Source organism: Bubalus kerabau, chromosome 11, assembly GCF_029407905.1.
Source record: "Bubalus kerabau isolate K-KA32 ecotype Philippines breed swamp buffalo chromosome 11, PCC_UOA_SB_1v2, whole genome shotgun sequence".
Classification (NCBI taxonomy): domain Eukaryota; kingdom Metazoa; phylum Chordata; class Mammalia; order Artiodactyla; family Bovidae; genus Bubalus; species Bubalus kerabau.
In genome coordinates, this window is record NC_073634.1 from 23,911,890 (window position 1) to 23,931,515 (window position 19,626).

At 42.7% G+C, this 19,626-nt stretch overlaps 1 protein-coding gene and 1 non-coding gene across 2 annotated transcripts in view; one reads left to right on the forward strand and one right to left on the reverse strand.

Annotated features, from left to right (window-relative positions):
* Nucleotides 1-3,029, reverse strand: part of HNRNPLL (heterogeneous nuclear ribonucleoprotein L like) — a 38,242-nt gene extending 35,213 nt beyond the window's left edge. The window contains exon 1 of the mRNA XM_055539845.1: nucleotides 2,487-3,029. Within this exon, the coding sequence (XP_055395820.1) occupies nucleotides 2,487-2,672 (186 nt within the window). The 5' untranslated portion in view covers nucleotides 2,673-3,029. The remainder of the gene's footprint in view (nucleotides 1-2,486) is intronic.
* A 9,099-nt stretch (nucleotides 3,030-12,128) lies between these two features.
* LOC129623971 (U6 spliceosomal RNA) lies at nucleotides 12,129-12,234 on the forward strand. Its single transcript, XR_008700712.1, has one exon. It is a non-coding gene; the product is annotated as a U6 spliceosomal RNA (small nuclear RNA).
* Nucleotides 12,235-19,626: the final 7,392 nt, after the last annotated feature.

The following is a 19,626-nucleotide window of genomic DNA, read 5'->3' on the forward strand; positions in this document are numbered from 1 at the left end:
TTTATTCAAAATGTAGTCCAAAGAATGCAAAGCACTCTGGGAGTTTTCGCTCTTCAAAGCAACAAGACACAAATTTGAAGTGTCTTAATTTCTCATATCCAAACTACAAACTTATTTCTCTTTAACCTTAAAAACATCATTTATGATGACTAATTCATCTTTAAATCAGGAGCATTTGTATAAACTTTTTCTTAAATACATCCTCTTTAAACCTAATTATTATAAAAGAATCAAGAAAACCCATGAAAAGCCAAATACTGTAAATCTCTGAAGTCTTACTGCACACTTTTACAATCTTCCAGCTAGTGTTGAAGAGGTTACCCATCATTGTACCTAATATGCATTTACCTAAACAGTTTGATCACAAAGTCTTCTGGGGCTAGGCTGAGGTGGAGTCAAACCCTTCTCAGTTAGATGAATTACTGTATTTCTGAATGATGATGCACTAGACAATAAATTTCTATTCAGGGCATTCCTGTCCTAGTAAAATTTTATTATGTACAGGTTTCCACAACCGCAATGATTTCAAAATAGTATCCAAAATTACATGAAGAAAAATGTTTAAAAACAGGAAAAATAATCCGACATTAGATTCAACAGTGCAATATTGTCTCAACTATTAAATAAAAGCAATTCACACTCTCCTAAGGAAAAAAAAAGCAGTTAAAATCTGAATTTTTCCTGCCTGGGTAATTTAAAAGCTGCATTAGATCAACCACTGAATTACAACTTCAGGTTGTAATTCAGTGTAGGAAAGCACGAAGTTCAACTTTCACATTTTACAAAGAGAACTCAGAATAGTAGTTAACTGACTTTACCAAGGTCACACGTTGTATACTAGCTAAGATTTGACTCCCCAAGCCCTGCCCAGAGCTACTTCCACTGCTAAATACAATTCACTTTGAATGTATTAATTATACTTTATTTTCTTCCCAACATCTAAAATAATAGTATTGGCTTAATATTTAATCTGTTTTCAAAAACAATTTTTCGTAAACTGGTTAAAGTATCTTTCCAAGACACTCAATGGAAGACATTTCACGCCACCGCACAAAAACTCAACCAAGACTTTTGGCAAAAGAAATATGCTGATTCAATGCATCTAAATATCAGCTATAATATTCCAACATTCCTGTTTTCAGTTTCCACGATGGAGTTGATTTTGAACTGAAACTTCCTAAGAAGAAATGCACTTCTTTTATTCACACTTCCAAGTTACACTCTGAATATTCCAAATAGCTAGGTACAGAAGTTGAAAGCTGTATCTAGCCATAAGAAAACTATTTAGGGGAAGAAAAAGTTCCTTTTTTAAATGTCTTGCAACATAATCCTTTGTAAACTCTAAATTCTACTGACCAGAATTTTTTACGTTAAAATGCAAACAAGAGCTGAAAGACTTCTGACTTCTAATTTGCCTCTTATAAAAGGTGAAAAACATTTTAATCTGATATTAGAACATATGTGCACAATTTCGAAAATTTCAGGTATAGTTTTTTTTTTTAATCAGTTAGAAGGTGTTACATGTTTAAGGAACACCTAAGTCATAAAGACAGCTTAAGTGCACCAAAAATGGCAAAAAAAACTTTTGCTTTGCTTCGCGTCCTTAAAGTTTCCATTCAACTGAAGTTGAGTTACCACTTGCTCCGGATGAAACGATTTTCACATTCCTTCTGCCTCTATCTAAGCTTTTTGATGCGAAAAACAAGAATCTCGGAACGTGTGTCTGATGCAGTTCTGAGTTCAGTTTTATGGAACAAATTGGGAACAAACTGCCCAGGAAAAACTGAGATTTAAGATTCCTTTTACTTTAAAGTAGCGGTATGCGAACACCTGCCAACACATTTTATTTTTAATCGAAGAGCCGAAAACTGTACTGAGCAATAACCATGAAACTGGGGAGCAAAGCATGCGCACCAGACCTAGCAGGAATAAAAAAATTTTCATTAAACCTTGAGGGGAACTGGGTTGTGAGCCCCTCAGCGTAATCTGTCAGTGAGCCGAGGCTCTCCTCAGCATCTAGGCTTAAAGATCCCTGGGCGGAACCGACGCCACCATCCTGCGATCTAGACCAGTGCGCGGATGCTGCAGGCTGGGGGCTAGGGGCTGAAGGGAACCGGTTGTCCGACGCCCGTCAACCGCCTGAGGAGTTAAACTAACAAAGGGCTAATCACGCACCAGAGCCCCCCGGAGCTGAAGCAACGCCTCGAGCCACCCCCCGCTCGCGACCCTCCCTAAGTTCAGGGCCGGCAGTGGACTCGCAGCGGGGCCTGCGGCCAGGCCGGGGCGGACTCGCGTTCGGGATGCTGGAAACAGGTAGGACGAAGAATAAAAGCCCGAAAGAGAAGAGTCGGCGCTTCCCGACCTGGTCAGCGCCGCAAAAAGGGAAAACGAGGAGGGCGAGAGGGCCCGAGGCCGAGTCCCAGCCGAGGAGCCCTGCTTCCCAGGGAGCCGCCAGACTCAGCTGACGGGGCGCCACGCTTTGTTACCGGCTGTGAGAAGCTCCGGCCGCCGCCGCCATCGCCCCCGCCCCGGGGCGTCGCTTCCCGGCGGTTCTCGCCTTCCTCGGCCGAGTAATCGATCTCCCCTTCCTCGGTCTTGAGGCGCTTGGCCTGGCTCTCGTAATCCCGGTCCTCCTCGTACGTCTCCCTGGGGGAGGATGAGGAGGAGGACATGGCGGCGGCCAGAGGGACCGGCCGGCAGGCCGGTGGGGGTGGCGGCGGGGCGCGGGCCTCGGACGCCGCCGGCCAGTCCCCGTCACCGGCAGCGCCTCTCCAGCAAAGATCTGGGCGGACGAAGCGTCCGCGGGGGCCCCGCGCCCAGGAGCCGGGTGGCTGCGGAGGGCTGGCGGGATGAGGAGGCGCCCCGGGAAGAGGCTCCGGAGCAGCCGCTCCTCTTTATCACGGGGCCGACATCCAGCCTCTCCCTCCTCCTGCGTCTCCGCTCCCAGCCCGGAGGAGCGAATCTAAGGATGGGGACGCGACCGTGGCTTCCGGTCTTCCCTCCTCCCCTAATCCGTTCCTCACCGCCCAGGCCGAGCCTCCGCCCCCGCCTTCAAGGCAGCCGCCCGGGATCGAATCCAGCCGCAGCCCTCGGGAAGCGCCCCCCTCCCCAGTCCGGGCCTTGCTCCCTATTGGCAGAGGGAAAAGTCGACCAGGCTTCCAATTGGCTGTAAGGGCCGTTCGTCAAAAGCTGCCCCCGGACCGGCCTCGTCCCCCCACCCCCTCCCAGCCCCTTCTTGAACTTGCGGCTGGCCTGCAAGTCCTGGCCGCGTAACGCTCGCCGCGCGCTGCGCGGGAACCGTTGCTACTCCACGGCTGTTAGCGCTATTGCGCCAACCCTAGGGGAGGTGCGGAGTGAACCCCAGCGGACGAGGTGGCGTGCTGTGGGGCCAGAGCTGCGGGTGTTAACCACCCTCCCGCTAATTTAAATGCTTTTATTACTTCTCTTCAAAAGAGAACATTCCTGCCGATACACCTCACACAGCCCTGAAACTACAGGGGGTGAAGGGAGAAAAGAGCTTAGAATCGTGAAAGTAGCCTTCTCCCCATGTTACGTTCAAATCTGATACAAGTGGGTGGACTCTCTCCCCCCACTAAGTAGATATTCCAGAACAGTCAACATTTCCTGAGGTGCAAGTCTGAGGAAGACGCTCCATTGGGGGGACTGTCCGTTTGATCAGTTAGCACTCCTGGGTCTTCTAGACCCTTCTTTCCTGAAGATACTGAGGACTTATTTCAAACTTCCATATAAAGTTTCATCCCAATCCTTTCCTTTCTGGGCGATCTATTTGTTTCATATTTCACATGATCATTCTTTTTGGAAGATAAGAAAGCCTATCAAAAGTGCCTGCCTTTTGGACCACACAGAGCTCATTTCCTCTGTGGAAACAGGCCTCCGCAAGCTTCTTCTCATCTTATAATAGGGCCCTTTTAAATCTACCTACCTGGAGAAGGCAATGGCACCCCACTCCAGTACTCTTGCCTGGAAAATCCCATGGACGGAGGAGCCTGGTGGGCTGCAGTCCATGGGGTCGCTAGGAGTCGGACACGACTGAGCGACTTCACTTTGACTTTTCGCTTTCATGCTTTGGAGTAGGAAATGGCAACCCACTCCAGTGTTCTTGCCTGGAGAATCCCATGGACAGAGGAGCCTGGTGGGCTGCTGTCTATGGGGTTGCACAGAGTCGAACACGACTGAAGCGACCTAGCAGCAGCAGCAGTAGCAGCATACCTACCTATTAGGATGTTCTGTTTTAAGGCCGAGAAGCGCTTGGAGACAGGAACTGGGCTCTTTTCATCTTTGCAAAGCCAGTTCCTGAACAGGCCCCTGCACACAAGCTATGCTCTCAGCAAAACGGAATGAGCGGTCTTTGGGAAATAAAATCCAGTGTCTTTTCAGGAGAGGAAATGGCAAAGCTCAGGCAACCTAACTGCCTCTGTGACTTGAACCCTTGGAGGAGTGCCTAAGACCAAAATTCACTTGTTTCAGATATCCTTGTCCCTCAGATGCTTTCCTAAATATGGCTCTTCCTTTCCTAATGGTGTGGATCATTTCCTCCCCCAGCCTATTCTCTCTCTTTCCAGTTATTTCCTCCCAAAGAAAGCCATTTTTATTTATTGCTGATAGTGCTTTCACCTACAGTGTTTAGTACTTTATAATTTACACTGCTGTAATTTTAGGATCCAATTGCAAGTTTTTTCACAACACAGTACAGCTAGACTCAAAATTCGTGTGCGCCTGCAGGTGTACACTGATAAACCAAAAAACAATTAGAATTTATTTTTTTAATTACTACAATAAAATGAAAGTAGACGTATCAAAGAGGAATCTCAGATGAAGAAACGTTGACAAAGCAATGAGAACAAAGAGCAGAGCCCAGTGGCCTTGTACAAACTTTCCAAATATCTTGTGTGATAGTGAACATATTTAAGTTCTCAAAGCCTACATCCAACCTATGGATTCAGTTCACTTCAGTCACTCAGTCGTGTCTGACTCTGCGACCCCATGGACTGCAGCACACCAGGCCTCCCTGTCCATCACCAACTCCTGGAGTTTACTCAAACTCATGTCCATTAGGTCGGCAATGCCATCCAACCATCTTATCCTCTGTTGTCCCCTTCTCCTGCCTTCAATCTTTTCCAGCATCAGGGTCTTTTCAAAGTAGTCAGCTCTTCGCATGAGGTGGCCAAAGTATTGGAGTTTCAGCTTCAACATCAGTCCTTCCAGTGAGTACTCAGGACTGATTTCCTTTAGGATGGACTTGTTGGATCTCCTTGCAGTCCAAGGGACTCTCAAGAGTCTTCTCCAAAAGCATCAATTCTTCAGCGCTCAGCTTTCTTTACAGTCCAACTCTCGCATCCATACATGACCACTGGAAAAACCATAGCCTTAACTAGACGGACCTTTGTTGGCAAAATAATGTCTCTGCTTTTTAATATGCTGTCTAGATTGGTCATAACTTTACTTGCAAGGAGTAAGCGTCTTTTTATTTCATGGGTGCAGTCACCATCTCTAGTGATTTTGGAGCCTACTGTTTCTCCATCTATTTGCCATGAAATGATAGGACTGGATGCCATGATCTTTGTTTTAGAATGTTGAGTTTTAAGCCAGCTTCTTCACTCTCCTCTTTCACTTTCATCAAGAGGCTCTTTAGTTCTTCACTTTCTGCCGTAAGGGTGGTGTCATCTGCATATCTGCTGCTGCTGCTAAGTCGCTTAAGTTCTATCCGACTCTGTGCGACCCCATGGACGGAAGCCAACCAGGCTCCCCCATCTCTGGGATTCTCCAAGCAAGAACACTGGAGTGGGTTGCCATTTCCTTCTCCAGGCATGAAAGTGAAAGTGAAGTCAATCAGCCGTGTCTGACTCTTAGCAACCCCATGGACTGCAGCCTACCAGGCTCTGCTCTCCATGGGATTTTCCAGGCAAGAGTACTGGAGTGGGGTGCCATTGCCTTCTCCACTGCATATCTGAGGTTATTGATATTTCTCCCAGCAATCTTGATTCCAGCTTGTGCTTCATCCAGCCCAGTGTTTCTCATGATGTACTCTGCATATAAGTTAAATAAGCAGGGTGACAATATACAGTCTTGATGTACTCCTTTCCTATTTGGAACCAGTCTGTTGTTCCATGTCCAGTTCTAACTGTTGCTTCATGGCCTGCATACAGATTTCTCAGGAGGCACGTCAGGTGGTCTGGTATTCCCATCTCTTGAAGAATTTTCCACAGTTGATTGTGATCCACACAGTCAAAGGCTTTGGCATAGTCACTACAGCAGACATAGATGTTTTTCTGGAACTCTCTTGCTTTTTTAATGATCCAGCAGATGTTGGCAATTTGATCTCTGGTTTGTTTGCCTTTTCTAAAACCAGCTTGAACATCTGGAAGTTCACGGTTCACGTATTGTTGAAGCCTCAGTTCAGTTAGTTCACTTCAGTCACTCAATCGTGTCCGACTCTTTGCAACCCCATGAATTGCAGCACACCAGGCCTCCCTGTCCATCGCCATCTCCGGGAGTTCACTCAAACTCATGTCCATTGAGTCGGTAATGCCATCCAGCCATCTCATCCTCTGTCGTCCCCTTTTCCTCCTGCCCCCAATCCCTCCCAGCATCAGGGTCTTTTCCAATGAGTCAACTCTTCACATGAGGTGGCCAAAGTACTGGAGTTTCAGCTTTAGCATCATTCCTTCCAAAGAACACCCAGGACTGATCTCCTTTAGAATGGACTGGTTGAATCTCCTTTCAGTCCAAGGAACTCTCAAGAGTCTTCTCCAACACCACAGTTCAAAAGCATCAATTCTTCAGTGCTCAGCTTTCTTCACAGTCCAACTCTCATATCCATACATGACTACTGAAAAAAACAATGGACCTTTGTTGGCAAAGTAATGTCTCTGTTTTTGAATATGCTATCTAGGTTGGTCATAACTTTCCTTCCAAGGAGTAAGCATCTTTTAATTAGCTTGGAGAATTTTGAGCATTACTTTGCTAGTGTGTGAGATGAGTGCAATTGTGTAGTAGTTTGAGCATCTTTGGCATTGCCTTTCTTAGGGATTGGAATGAAAACTGACTTTTTCCAGTCCTGTGGCCACTGCTGAGTTTTCCAAATTTGCTGGCATATTGAGTGCAGCACTTTCACAGCATCATCTTTTAAGATTTTAAATAGCTCAGCTCAAATTCCATCACCTCCTCTAGCTTTGTTTGTAGTGATGCTTCCTAAGGCCCACTTGACTTCACATTCCAGGATGTCTGGCTTTAGGTGAGTGATCACACCATTGTGATTATCTGGGTCATGAAGATCTTTTTTGTACAGTTCTTCTGTGTATTCTTGCCACCTCTTCTTAATATCTTCTGCTTCTGTTAGGTCCATACCATTTCTGTCCTTTATCGAGCCCATCTTTGCATGAAATGTTCCCTTGGTATCTCTAATTTTCTTAAAGAGATCTCTAGTCTTTCCTGTTCTATTGTTTTCCTCTATTTCTTTGCATTGATCGCTGAGGAAGGCTTTCTTATCTCTCCTTGCTATTCTTCAGAATTCTGCATTCAAATGAATATATCTTTCCTTTTCTCCTTTGGTTTGGGCTTCTCTTCTTTTCACAGCTATTTGTAAGGCCTCCTCAGACAGCCATTTTGCTTTTTTGCATGTCTTTTTCTTGGGGATGGTCTTGCTTCCTGTCTCCTGTACAATGTCACGAACCTCCATCCATAGTTCATCAGGCACTCTATCAGATCTAGTCCCTTAAATCTATTTCTCACTTCCACTGTATTATCATAAGGGATTTGATTTAGGTCATACCTGAATGGTCTAGTGGCTTTCACTACTTTTCTTCAATTTAAGTTTGAATTTGGCAATAAGGAGTTCGTAATCTGAGCCACAGTCAGCTCCCGGCTGACTGTATAGAGCTTCTCCATCTTTGGATGCAAAGAATATAATCAGTCTGATTTCGGTGTTGACCATCTGGTGATGTCTATGTGTAGAGTCTTCTCTTGTATTGAGGGTGTTTGCTATGACCAATGCGTTCTCTTGGCAGATTTCTATGAGCCTTTGCCCTGCTTCATTTTGTACTCCAAGGCCAAATTTGCCTGTTACTCCAAATGTTTCTTGACTTCCTACTTTTGCATTCCAGTCCCCTATAATGAAAAGGACATCTTTTGGGGTGTTAATTCTAGAAGGTCTTGTAGGTCTTCATAGAACCATTCAACTTCAGCTTCTTCAGCATTACTGGTTGGGGCATAGACTTGGATTACTGTGATATTGAATGGTTTGCCTTGGAGACAAACAGAGATCATTCTGTTGTTTTTGAGACTCCATCCAAGTACTGCGTTTTGGACTCTTTTGTTGACTATGATGGCTACTCCATTTCTTCTAAGGGATTCTTGCCCACATTAGTAGATATAATGGTCATCTGAGTTACATTCACCCATTTCAGTCCATTTTAGTTTGCTTATTCCTAAAATGTCGACATTCACTCTTGCCATCTCCTGTTTGATCACTTTCAATTTGCCTTGATTCATGGACCTAACATTCCAGGTTCCTATGCAATATTGCTCTTTACAGCATCGAACCTTGCCTATATCACCAGTCACATCCACAACTGGGTGTTGTTTTTGCTTTGGGTCCATGTCTTTGTTCTTTCTGAAGTTATTTCTCCACTGATCTCCAATTGCATATTGGGCACCTACCGACCTGGGGAGTTCATCTTTCAGTGTCCTATCTTTGTGCCTTTTCATACTGTTCATGGGGTTCTCAAGGTAGGAATACTGAAGTGGTTTGCCATTCCCTTCTCCAGTGGACCACATTTTGTCAGAACTCTCCACCATGACCCATCCGTCTTGGGTGGCCCTACATGACATGGTTCATAGTTTCATTGAGGTAGACTAGGCTGCAGCCCATGTGATTAGATTGGTTAGTTTTCTGTGATGCGACCCCATGCACTATAGCCTACCAGGTTCCTCCATCCAGGGGATTTTCCAGGCAAGAATACTGGAGTGGGTTGCCATTTCCTTCTCCAGGAGATCTTCCTGACTCAGGGATTGAACCCGGGTCTTCTGCATTGTAGGTAGACGTTTTACCGTCTGAGCCACCAGGAAGTCCACCTATGGATTATACCAGGTTAAAATGCAGTTCTCACACCCCTCAGTTGGTAAGGAAACCCAGCCTTGCTGAACGTTGCTATTATACTCAGGGTGTACTTAACTTATAGTAGGTTAGAGTCAATATGTACTAGAATTAAACTTAATTCTTTCTTTGGACAGCTCAAATCAAACTGTTAATTTAAATGACTTAAGAGGTAGGGATTTCCCTGGTGGTCCAATGACTGAGATTCAGCGCTCCCAATGTAGGGGTCCTGGGTTCGCTATCTGGTCAGGGAACTAGATCCCACGTGCCACAACTGTAAGATCCCACATGTGACAACGAAGATTGAGGATCCCATGTGCTACAACTAAGATCTGGTGCAGCCAAATAAATAAATATTTTTAAAAAGATTGAGAAGTAAAACTCAGGAGGCATGTTTAAAAGAAGTAGGTTTTTAAGGTCACTGTGAGTGACCTTTGAGCTTATTGCAGATGAGTTGTTCAGCGACAGTAAGTTCTTAGATACAGAAAATGCTAACTAGCCTATCACTAAAACATGAGAAGAGCTAAAGAATGAAGGCATAAATTATATTCTGCATAATTTAACTTAGGTGAGATAAATTACACACTTCCCGGTTAGCCAGAAATGCCTTTAAAACTCAGAAACAGTTTGTAATTCATGCAAATAATCAGTTATTTAACTCAACTGGAATTTCTTTTGCACTACTTTGTGCATACAGCCTCAGGCCTTTGACAAATTGCTTGATTGGATTGACTGTTGGTGACTGGTGTAGGCAGCAGCCATGAATTCCCATTGACACAACTCACAAGGAACTACAGGGTTATCCTAGAGTGGGAGACGGATTCACAAACAGTCTCAGGAAACTGATAGTCAAGGTCCTTTAGCCCCAAATTGCCTTTTAGTTTTAAATCTCATTGCTGACCTGTATAATATAATTTATAAGGTATTTTGCTGGATGATGAAGAGACTAGAAAACTATATGAGCTGGTTTCTGTCTTCTCAAAGCTTGCAGTTAAGTTGAGGAAACAAGGCACATACCCAGGAGAGACTACAAGGCACATCTAAAGCGTTACTCAATCGTATCTAACTCTTTGTGGCCTCATGGCCTGTAACCCTCCAGGCTCCTCTGTCCATGAAATTCTCTGGGCAAAAACCCACTGGAGTGGGTTGCCATTCGTTTCTCCAGGGGATTTTCCTGACCCAAGGATCAAACCTGGGTGTCCAGCATTGTGGGCAGATTCTTTACCATCTGAGTCACCAGGGAAGCCCCACAAAGCACATCTAACATACATGTAATAACAGCAGCCACTTAAATAACCTGCTGTATACTGTGCTAACCACTACAAGGGTCATGTTAGTAAATTCTGACAGAAACCCCCTAACACAGGCATTATTATTACTGTGGCCATGGTACACTTAAAGAAAGTCTAGGAGAAGTTAAGAGACCTGCCCTAGAGCCACAGTTAGTAAACTGGAAAGCCAGGACTGGAACCCAAGAATCTGATTCCAGAGCCAGTACTTTTCATCAAGAAGAATGATTATTTAAGTGTTATTTACTGCCAAAGACATACAGATCAAATTTAGAGTCACTTATCATGATATTCAGTCACTAATTTCTAACAGGGCTTATACCTGTAACTCTGGGAAGGCATAAATAGATTATCACTTTTTTCACTGGTATAAGGAAATTCAATTAACGTCTGTAGGAAATTACAAATATACTGTTTTAGTGTTCATTTAAAAATGTAATTTCTATAGACAAGGCCCAGAAATCATAAAGTCTCACCATTTTCTGATGGATGCATCATTTTGAACAGCTAGAGATGCAAATGATAAGATTTTATGCCCAAACTCAATTTCCAATATTGCTGTTTTGCTGAATACAGAAAATTTTGTTTCCTGCCTTAGCTTCTGCAAAAATCAAAGCCTTCATCTTACCTGTGAGCAATATTTCCAAAGGATTGGAACCCTAGAGATGTGTTTTAAATAAGACATATTTAACATGAAGGGATTCTCTGGTAGCTCAGCTGGTAAAGAATCTGCCTGCAATGCAGGGGACCCCAGTTCAGTTCCTGGGTCAGGAAGATCCCCTGGAGAAGGGAACAGCTACCCATTCCAGTATTCTGGCATGGAGAATTCCATGGACTGTATAGTCCATGGGGTCGCAAAGAGTCAGACACAACTGAGCGACTTTCACTTTCACTTTAACATGAAATCCAGCTTCAAACAAAGTCTATTCAGAGATATTTCAATTATTAATAGTTCCTATGAAAGTTTGTAAAATCCAGAGTATACTGTTTGTGATACCATTTTCCTTGTAAAAGATTACCAAGAACGAGCACTATGGTGCTATTACCAAAACTAACCCCTTTAATTCTGGAGAAGGAAATGGCAACCCACTCCATTGTTCTTGCCTGGAGAATCCCAGGGACGGGGGAGCCTGGTGGGCTGCCGTCTATGGGGTCACACAGAGCCGGACACGACTGAAGCGACTTAGCAGCAGCAGCAGCAGCAACCACTTTAATTCAGTCCACATTTGGTTAGTTTTGGTGAAAAGAAGCCACCGTTCCAAGAGTATGCACCCTGCAGGAAGTGCATCAAAGCACTATTACCTAACTGTGCAGTCAAGTGTAACCACAATGGTACTCTATTTCAGATGCTCTCACCCGGCACATCTGCTTTGGGCTGGAGCTGCCACTGTGTTTGGTCTCTTAAAAAAAAAAAACAACAGTAATTTGGGACAAATCTGCAAAATGAATACATTGACCCTAGAAGGATATGTGGTATATGACCAGTGACAGGTCATATTCTTGTTATCAGTTATAGCCACTTACCCCTAGTCTTAGCAACAATATTGACATTATTTTTACCTTCCTGTCTGACTCATGTGAATTGATAGTGTTTAGATATCTTTTTAAATAACTGTAATAAATAGAGTAAAATCATAGCATCTGTTCACTGCTTAGAATAAATAGAATTTATCAAAATAAATTCATCTTGCATATGAAAATAGAGGTAAAGCAAAATTAACCAGGTGCTCACTTTGGCAGCACATACACTAAAATTGGAACCATACAGAGAAGATTAAGATAGCCCTATGCAAGGATAACATGCAAATTCATGAAGCATTCCATATTTTTGAGACAGTGGACATATGTATACCTATGACTGATTCATGTTGATGTATGGCAGAAAACCACACAATATGGTAAAGCAATTATTCTTCAATTTAAATGAATTTTTAAAAATTTAACCAGTAGCTGTTAACATTTAACAAAATGGTATTAAGTGCTACAGATCACCCCAATAATTAGTGATCCGTAGCATGCAATACCTTTTTGTTAAATATGAGCTCTCGGTTCTTTTTAAATTTGAGTGAAAAAATATCTTGGATATGGCCCACCCCACCCCATCAAGGAAGTTTTTCATAAGGAATTTGCTAATAACCTCATCCTTTTCTGATCTTTGATGGCCAATGTAAAATGACAAGGAATGCTAACAATAACACATAAACTAGGGTTTGTTTGTTTGTTTTATTGTTTTTGACCTCACCGTGTGGCATGTGGGACTTTAGTTCCCCAACCAGGGATTGAATCCATGCACCCTGCAATGGTAGCTCGAAGTCTTAAGCATGTGACCACCAGGGATGTCCCTAAACTAGACTTTTTAGACCTCAGTTTTTTGACCTTTGCTGTCTAGCTTTCTTGGCCTGGCAATGTCTTTCATTCTAAACATTGTTCAGTCGCTAAGTAGTGTCTGACTCTTATGTGACCGCAATAGACTGCAGCACGCCAGGCTTTCCTGTCCTTCACTATCTCCTGGAATTTGCTCAAAGTCATGTCCATTGAGTCAGTGATGCCACCCAACCATCTCATCCTCTGTTGCCCCCTTCTCCTCCTGCCATCAATCTTGTCCAGCATCAGGATCTTTTCCAGTGTATCAGCTCTTTACATCAGGTGGCCAAAGTATTGGAGCTTCAGCATCAGCACTTCCAGTGAATATTCAGGGTTGATTTCTTTTAGAATCGACTGGTTTGATCTCCTTGCTGGCCAAGGGACTCTCAGGAGTCTTCTCCAGCACCACAATTCAAAAGCATCAATTCTTCGGCACTCAGCCTTCTTTAATGTCCAGCTCTTACATCTGAACATGACTACTGGAAAAACCATAGCTTTGACTATACAGACCTTTGTCACCAAAGTGATGTTTCTGCTTTTTAATATGTCATCTAGGTTTGTCATAGCTTTTTTTCCAAGGAGTAAGCGTCTTTTAATTTCATGGCTGCAGTCACATGTTAGGGGACATTTTAATCAAAAGAACAGATTTTAAACAGAATTGTATAACTGCGTCTCTTGTTGCTGTTTATTCTTCCAAACCGTTGCACCGCTTTCCCCACCGCCACCTATAAGACCAGAAAATTAATAGGCCACCTTTATTTTAAGACAAAATAAAGGGGTCTTGCCCAAACTTCATCCTCCCAGCACCACATCCTCAAGAACCACAGGTCAGCTGTTGGGTTTGGCCTAGACCTGTGCTGTCCAATACAGTGGTCACTAGTGACAAACGGCTATTTAATTTAAATAGATAAAATGTAAAGTTCAGTTTCTGAGTCATACCAGCCATACTTAAATGATCAATGGCCACAAGTACAATTGGCTGCAGCTTTGGATAATACTGGACTGAAGTATAACATAGAAGATGACTGTGTCTTTTTCATCTTTGTGTCTTTAAAACCTAAAATGTTACCTGGTATGTAGGAGGCACTAACTAGACATTTCTTGATCTAAATCAAGCTTCTCTTTCACATAGCTCATGAAAAAAAAAACAAAAAGCATGTGAACTTGACTATGCAGGTGTCTCAAAGACTGATTTATAATTTGGTGTGCTCCTCACCTGTATTTGAAATGAGATCATTTGTAAGATATAATTGTTTTTCAAGCAACTAAATAATTAGCTCATTGTGTGCACTGAATGTACCAAGATGTGTATTATTTAAATATGTAAAGCAACAATTTTATTAAATGTGAGAGAGGCATATTTAGTAAAAGGTTTCCTATTGTGGATATTTTTCAAAAGTAGAAAATTCCTCTCCCAAAATGACTAGTCACTCTATGATTTATCTTTCAGAATACCTTTATATGAAAATCAGGATTTGTACTGAATTGAGAATTAAGCAAACAAAAAAAGTTTTCTTTAAAGGTGCTATCATGAGCATCCAATGCTGAAAACTTTGTAGGATAAAATTATTATAACTAATTGTAAATAACCAGCACTGTGTAGCACTTTACTGTGTAAGCAGTTTCACATACTTGGCATCATTTGATTCTCACAGAAACCTTATGAGGTAGGACAGGTCCTTACTGCCTCCATTTGTCAGATGAAGTTCAGAAAGACTAATCTTTTGTCTCTAAATTCCCATAATCTTTTCATTATACCAATGAGGACAAATGAACTATCTGTGGTGATTAGATTGGAAATGGAACTTTTAATTTTTCTGTTCTATTTAGATGGACCTACTTTGCTGGAAATATAATTTTTAAAACAACATACAATTTGTGTGATCTAAAACTATTGTTTGACACATCTGAAAAATATGTCTCAACACTTGTTTCAGAGAAGGCGTTCAATAAATATTTGCTAAATCAATGAAAAATGCTTGGTCCTAAAAACAAATTGAGCAGATTATATCAGTCAAAGTTAGGCTGCAGAGAACAGAATACACTCCAGTTAGTAATACACTTCAAAAGAATAATTGGTCATGCTGCTAAGTCACTTCAGTCGTCTCCAACTCTGTGCGACCCCAGAGACAGCAGCCCACCAGGCTCCCCCGTCCCTGGGATTCTCCAGGCAAGAACACTGGAGTGGGTTGCCATTTCCTTCTCCAATGCATGACAGTGAAAAGTGAAAGTGAAGTCGCTCAGTCGTGTCCGACCCTCAGCGACCCCATGGACTGCAGCCCTCCAGGCTCCTCCGTCCATGGGATTTTCCAGGCAAGAGTACTGGAGTGGGTTGCCATTGCCTTCATATTAGGGAGCAATTCTCAAAACCACACCTCAGAGCTAACACCAAAAGAGCTATGCTCCTCCTTTTTGAGAAGCTTGACATCTTCAGAACTACAGGACTGCGGCCACTGTCTGGAAGCTACCAGAATAAAGAAGCTGCCACTTCCTCAGAATAGAATCACACTGTACCACCTGCAATCTGAACCAGCAAAATGGACGCACCACCCATGCTTCCTGACGTTCACAAAAATAATGACTGAACAACGACACCTCTGGTAACTCTGCTACAGAAGAAAAAGTTGCCTCCACATCTGTACCTATCAGAGAAACAGCTTTCCAAATCTTACATAGAAGCATTTGTTGAAACCTACATACTTCCATAATATAAGCGCTGCAACAGAGTCTAGAGAATGTGATCCTGGCCTAACAGTCCTCTGCCATACAGGAAGCATACTTGAAGCTTGAAGGAGATGACTGTTAAGTGCAAGCCTGTTTATCTTCCATACTCAAATGAATGTTTGGTTTAAGTAGACCATACATTTTGTGCTGCACATTTCACAGAATACTAAATATATATATATATATATAAAATACTCTCTCTATATTTACTTTCTATATAGAGAGAGAGCTCGGAGAAGGCAATGGCACCCCACTCCAGTACTCTTGCCTGGAAAACCCCATGGATGGAGGAGCCTGATAGGCTGCAGTCCATGGGGTCACTAGGAGTTGGACACAACTGAGCGACTTCTCTTTCACTTTCCACTTTCATGCATTGGAGAAGGAAATGGCAACCCACTCCAGTGTTCTTGCCTGGAGAATCCCAGGGACAGAGGAGCCTGGTGGGCTGCCGTCTCTGGGGTCGCACAGAGTCGGACACGACTGACGTGACTTAGCAGTAGCAGTAGCATAGAGAGAGCTACATGCTGCCAGAAAAGTTACAAGATCAAATCTCAGATCCCAGGCAGGCCATTTTAGCACAACTTCTTGAAAGGTAAAAAGCATGTTAATGATTATCTGTTTTGCCTCCCAGCTGTCTAGTAATATTATCCACTGTTTTCTAGATCAGTGCTCTCAAAGTTTAATGTGCACGTAAATCGCCTGGGAATCTTATAATAATGCAGATTCTGATTCAGTAAATTTTGGTAGAGCTGTGATTCTGCATTTCTAACAAGCTCCCAGGTGCTGCTGCTGCTGCTGATGTGAAGACTGCATTTTGAATAGCATTTTATCAGCCCTCTCCAACCAGGTTGCCCATTGAATGGAGTACGCTGAGATGATTCCCTTCAATCCTTGGGGCAGTTAGGCTACGTGCAGGCAGAGCCTCCAGGTTAGATGGCTCTACCTTACATCACTGTGCAATACACATATTAATATTTTCTACCTATAATGCTCAAAATTCTCCAAGCCAGGCTTCAGCAGTATGTGAACTGTGAACTTCCAGATGTTCAAGCTGGTTTTAGAAAAGGCAGAGGAACCAGAGATCAAATTGCCAACAACTGCTGGATCATCAAAAAAGCAAGAGAGTTCCAGAAAAACATCTATGTCTGCTGTAGTGACTATGCCAAAGCCTTTGACTGTGTGGATCACAGTAAACTGTGGGGAATTCTGAAAGAGATGGGAATACCAGACCACCTGATCTGCCTCTTGAGAAACCTGTATGCAGGTCAGGAAGCAACAGTTAGAACTGGACATGGAACAACAGACTGGTTCCAAATAGGAAAAGGAGTACGTCAAGGCTGTATATTGTCACCCTGCTTATTTAACTTATATGCAGAGTACATCATGAGAAACGATGGGCTGGAAGAAGCACAAGCTGGAATCAAGATTGCCGGGAGAAACATCAATAACCTCAGATATGCAGATGACACCACCCTTATGGCAGAAAGTGAAGAGGAACTAAAAAGCCTCTTGATGAAAGTGAAAGAGGAGAGTGAAAAAGTTGGCTTAAAACTCAACACTCAGAAAACGAAGATCATGGCATCTGGTCCCATCACTTCATGGGAAATAGAAGGGGAAACAGTGGAAACAGTGTCAGACTTTATTTTTTGGGCTCCAAAATCACTGCAGATGGTGACTGCAGCCATGAAATTAAAAGACGCTTACTCCTTGGAAGGAAAGTTATGACCAGCCTAGATAGCATATTCAAAAGCAGAGACATTACTTTGCCAACAAAGGTCCGTCTAGTCAAGGCTATGGTTTTTCCAGTGGTCATGTATGGATGTGAGAGTTGGACTGTGAAGAAAGCTGAGCACTGAAGAATTGATGCTTTTGAACTGTGGTGTTGGAGAAGACTCTTGAGAGTCCCTTGGACTGCAAGGAGATCCAACCAGTCCATCCTAAAGGAGATGAGTCCTGGGTGTTCATTGGAAGGACTGATGCTGAAGCTGAAACTCCAATACTTTGGCCACCTCATGCGAAGAGTTGACTCATTTGAAAAGACCCTGATGCTGGGAGGTATTGGGGGCAGGAGGAGAAGGGGACAACAGAGGATGAGATGGCTGGATGGCATCACCGACTCGATGGACATGGATTTGGGTGAACTCTGGGAGTTGGTGATGGACAGGGAGGCCTGGTGTGCTGCGATTCATGGGGTCTCAGAGTCGGACACGACTGAGCGACTGAACTGAACTGATACTGTGATGTGGGAAGCATTTGGATAAATGCTTGAATAAACATTTCCATTATTGAATCTTGGTCAATTATTGACCAATATGTATGCTCATTTTGGAACCTGAGTCACAGGTAATTTTTTAAATATTAAATATTCTTTCAACAAATTAATAAAACTAAAAATAACAATAATCAACTTATGTATCACCAGATCAACTCTTATAATAAAGATTTTTCTTTTTTATTGAAGTATAGTTGATTTACATTTTGTAATGTTTACAGTGAGAAAAGAATATATTAATATAGCAAGTTATCTTTGTCCAAAAGCAGTTTTAAGATGGTCTCAGCTGTTCTGCCAATGACACCAAAATGACCATAGGAAGGGAGAAGAAAGTCAATCTGCTTGACTGTTTCCATAATACAATCCTTTTTGCGGAAAAGAAGTGAAAATTTTCAAAAATGGTTTCTCCACAGATTCCAATGTGTAATCTATAACTAAAACATTTTATATGTTTGGGGATTTTGTCTTTGTGGTTTTGGGGGAGGTTGTTTGAGGTTTTTGTTTTGTTTTGTTTTTTGGTTTTGTCCTGCAAACAGTAAGACAAACTCTAGTCATTTTAAACTAGGTAAGGCAACCATTCTACCTAATCAGACTGAGTTCTTTTCACAAGTGGTAACATTTCAACTACTCCTTAAACAGCCCTTTTATACCCCATTTCTCAAACCTATCAACCAGCTAGAGATGAAGTAATAAAGGGGTAATTTCTGGATGAGCAAAGAAGGGAATTTTATAATCATGACCTTACATGGAAAGCTGTCTTGTATGTACCATGGTGTGGGGTTCTGAATGGTCAGGGCACCTTGAGTGTTGTATGCCCAGGGAAGAAGGGCAAAGAAAGCTAAGATTGCCAAAGACAAATTTCCCCTACTTCGCAACTTGAAAAGATTAACTCTGTCAGGTGTTGTAGTGGAGAAGGAATGTTGGCTTGCCAGTGACCTCTAGATTATCATGCCCTTGAAGCTCTAATACTTCAGCCACCTGATGTGAAGAGCTGACTCATTGGAAAAGCCCCTGATGCTGGGAAAGACTGAAAGTAGGAGGAGAAGGGGACAACAGAGGATGAGATGATTGGATGGCATCACTGACTCAATGGACATGAGTTTGAGCAAACTCTGGGAAATAGTGAAGGACAGGGAAGCCTGGCGTGCTGCAGTGCATGGGGTTGCAAAAAGTCAGACCTGACTGAGCAACTGAACAACAGTCTTAGAGATTCAAATAAGAAAGAGAAGAATGGGTTAAAGAAAACAATCTACAAATGAAATGGATTGAATCATCAAGTATTTATTGATTGCTGTTTATCTCCTGGTATTTTAGAGGGATCAAGTTCTGACATGCCAGACTTCATAGTTCACTAGTGGGACAGATTCAGTGATTCATAATCCAGTTGATATCATTGCCACATTTGGAAAGAATGCTTATTTATAGACACTCATAACTACAAATTCAGTTCTCTTCTGCATTTTCAGCTAGGCATACAGCCACCCAGCTAAAGACTTCATTTCCCAGCCTCCCTTGTAGCTAAACATGGCCATGTGAGAAAATTCTTACCAGTGGAATATAAGTAGAAATGATGGTGCAACTTCTGCACCATTGGTTTAAAAAGAAATTGCTTGACTTTCATGACCTTTCTTTCTTTTTCCTATATGGCTGGAGTACAGATGTGCTGCCAAGTTAGCTTTAACCATGCACAACACTAAAAGAGCAGAATAGCAAATTAAAGGCACCTTGTCCTGGAATGGTTTTTGTAGAGCAGCGCCACCCCCGTGTACTTACAGACTATTACATGACAGAGGCAAATTCCTATTTTGCTTGTGTGCTTTATTTGGTGACCTGTTGTTTATGGCAGTTTCTAGACTAAACCT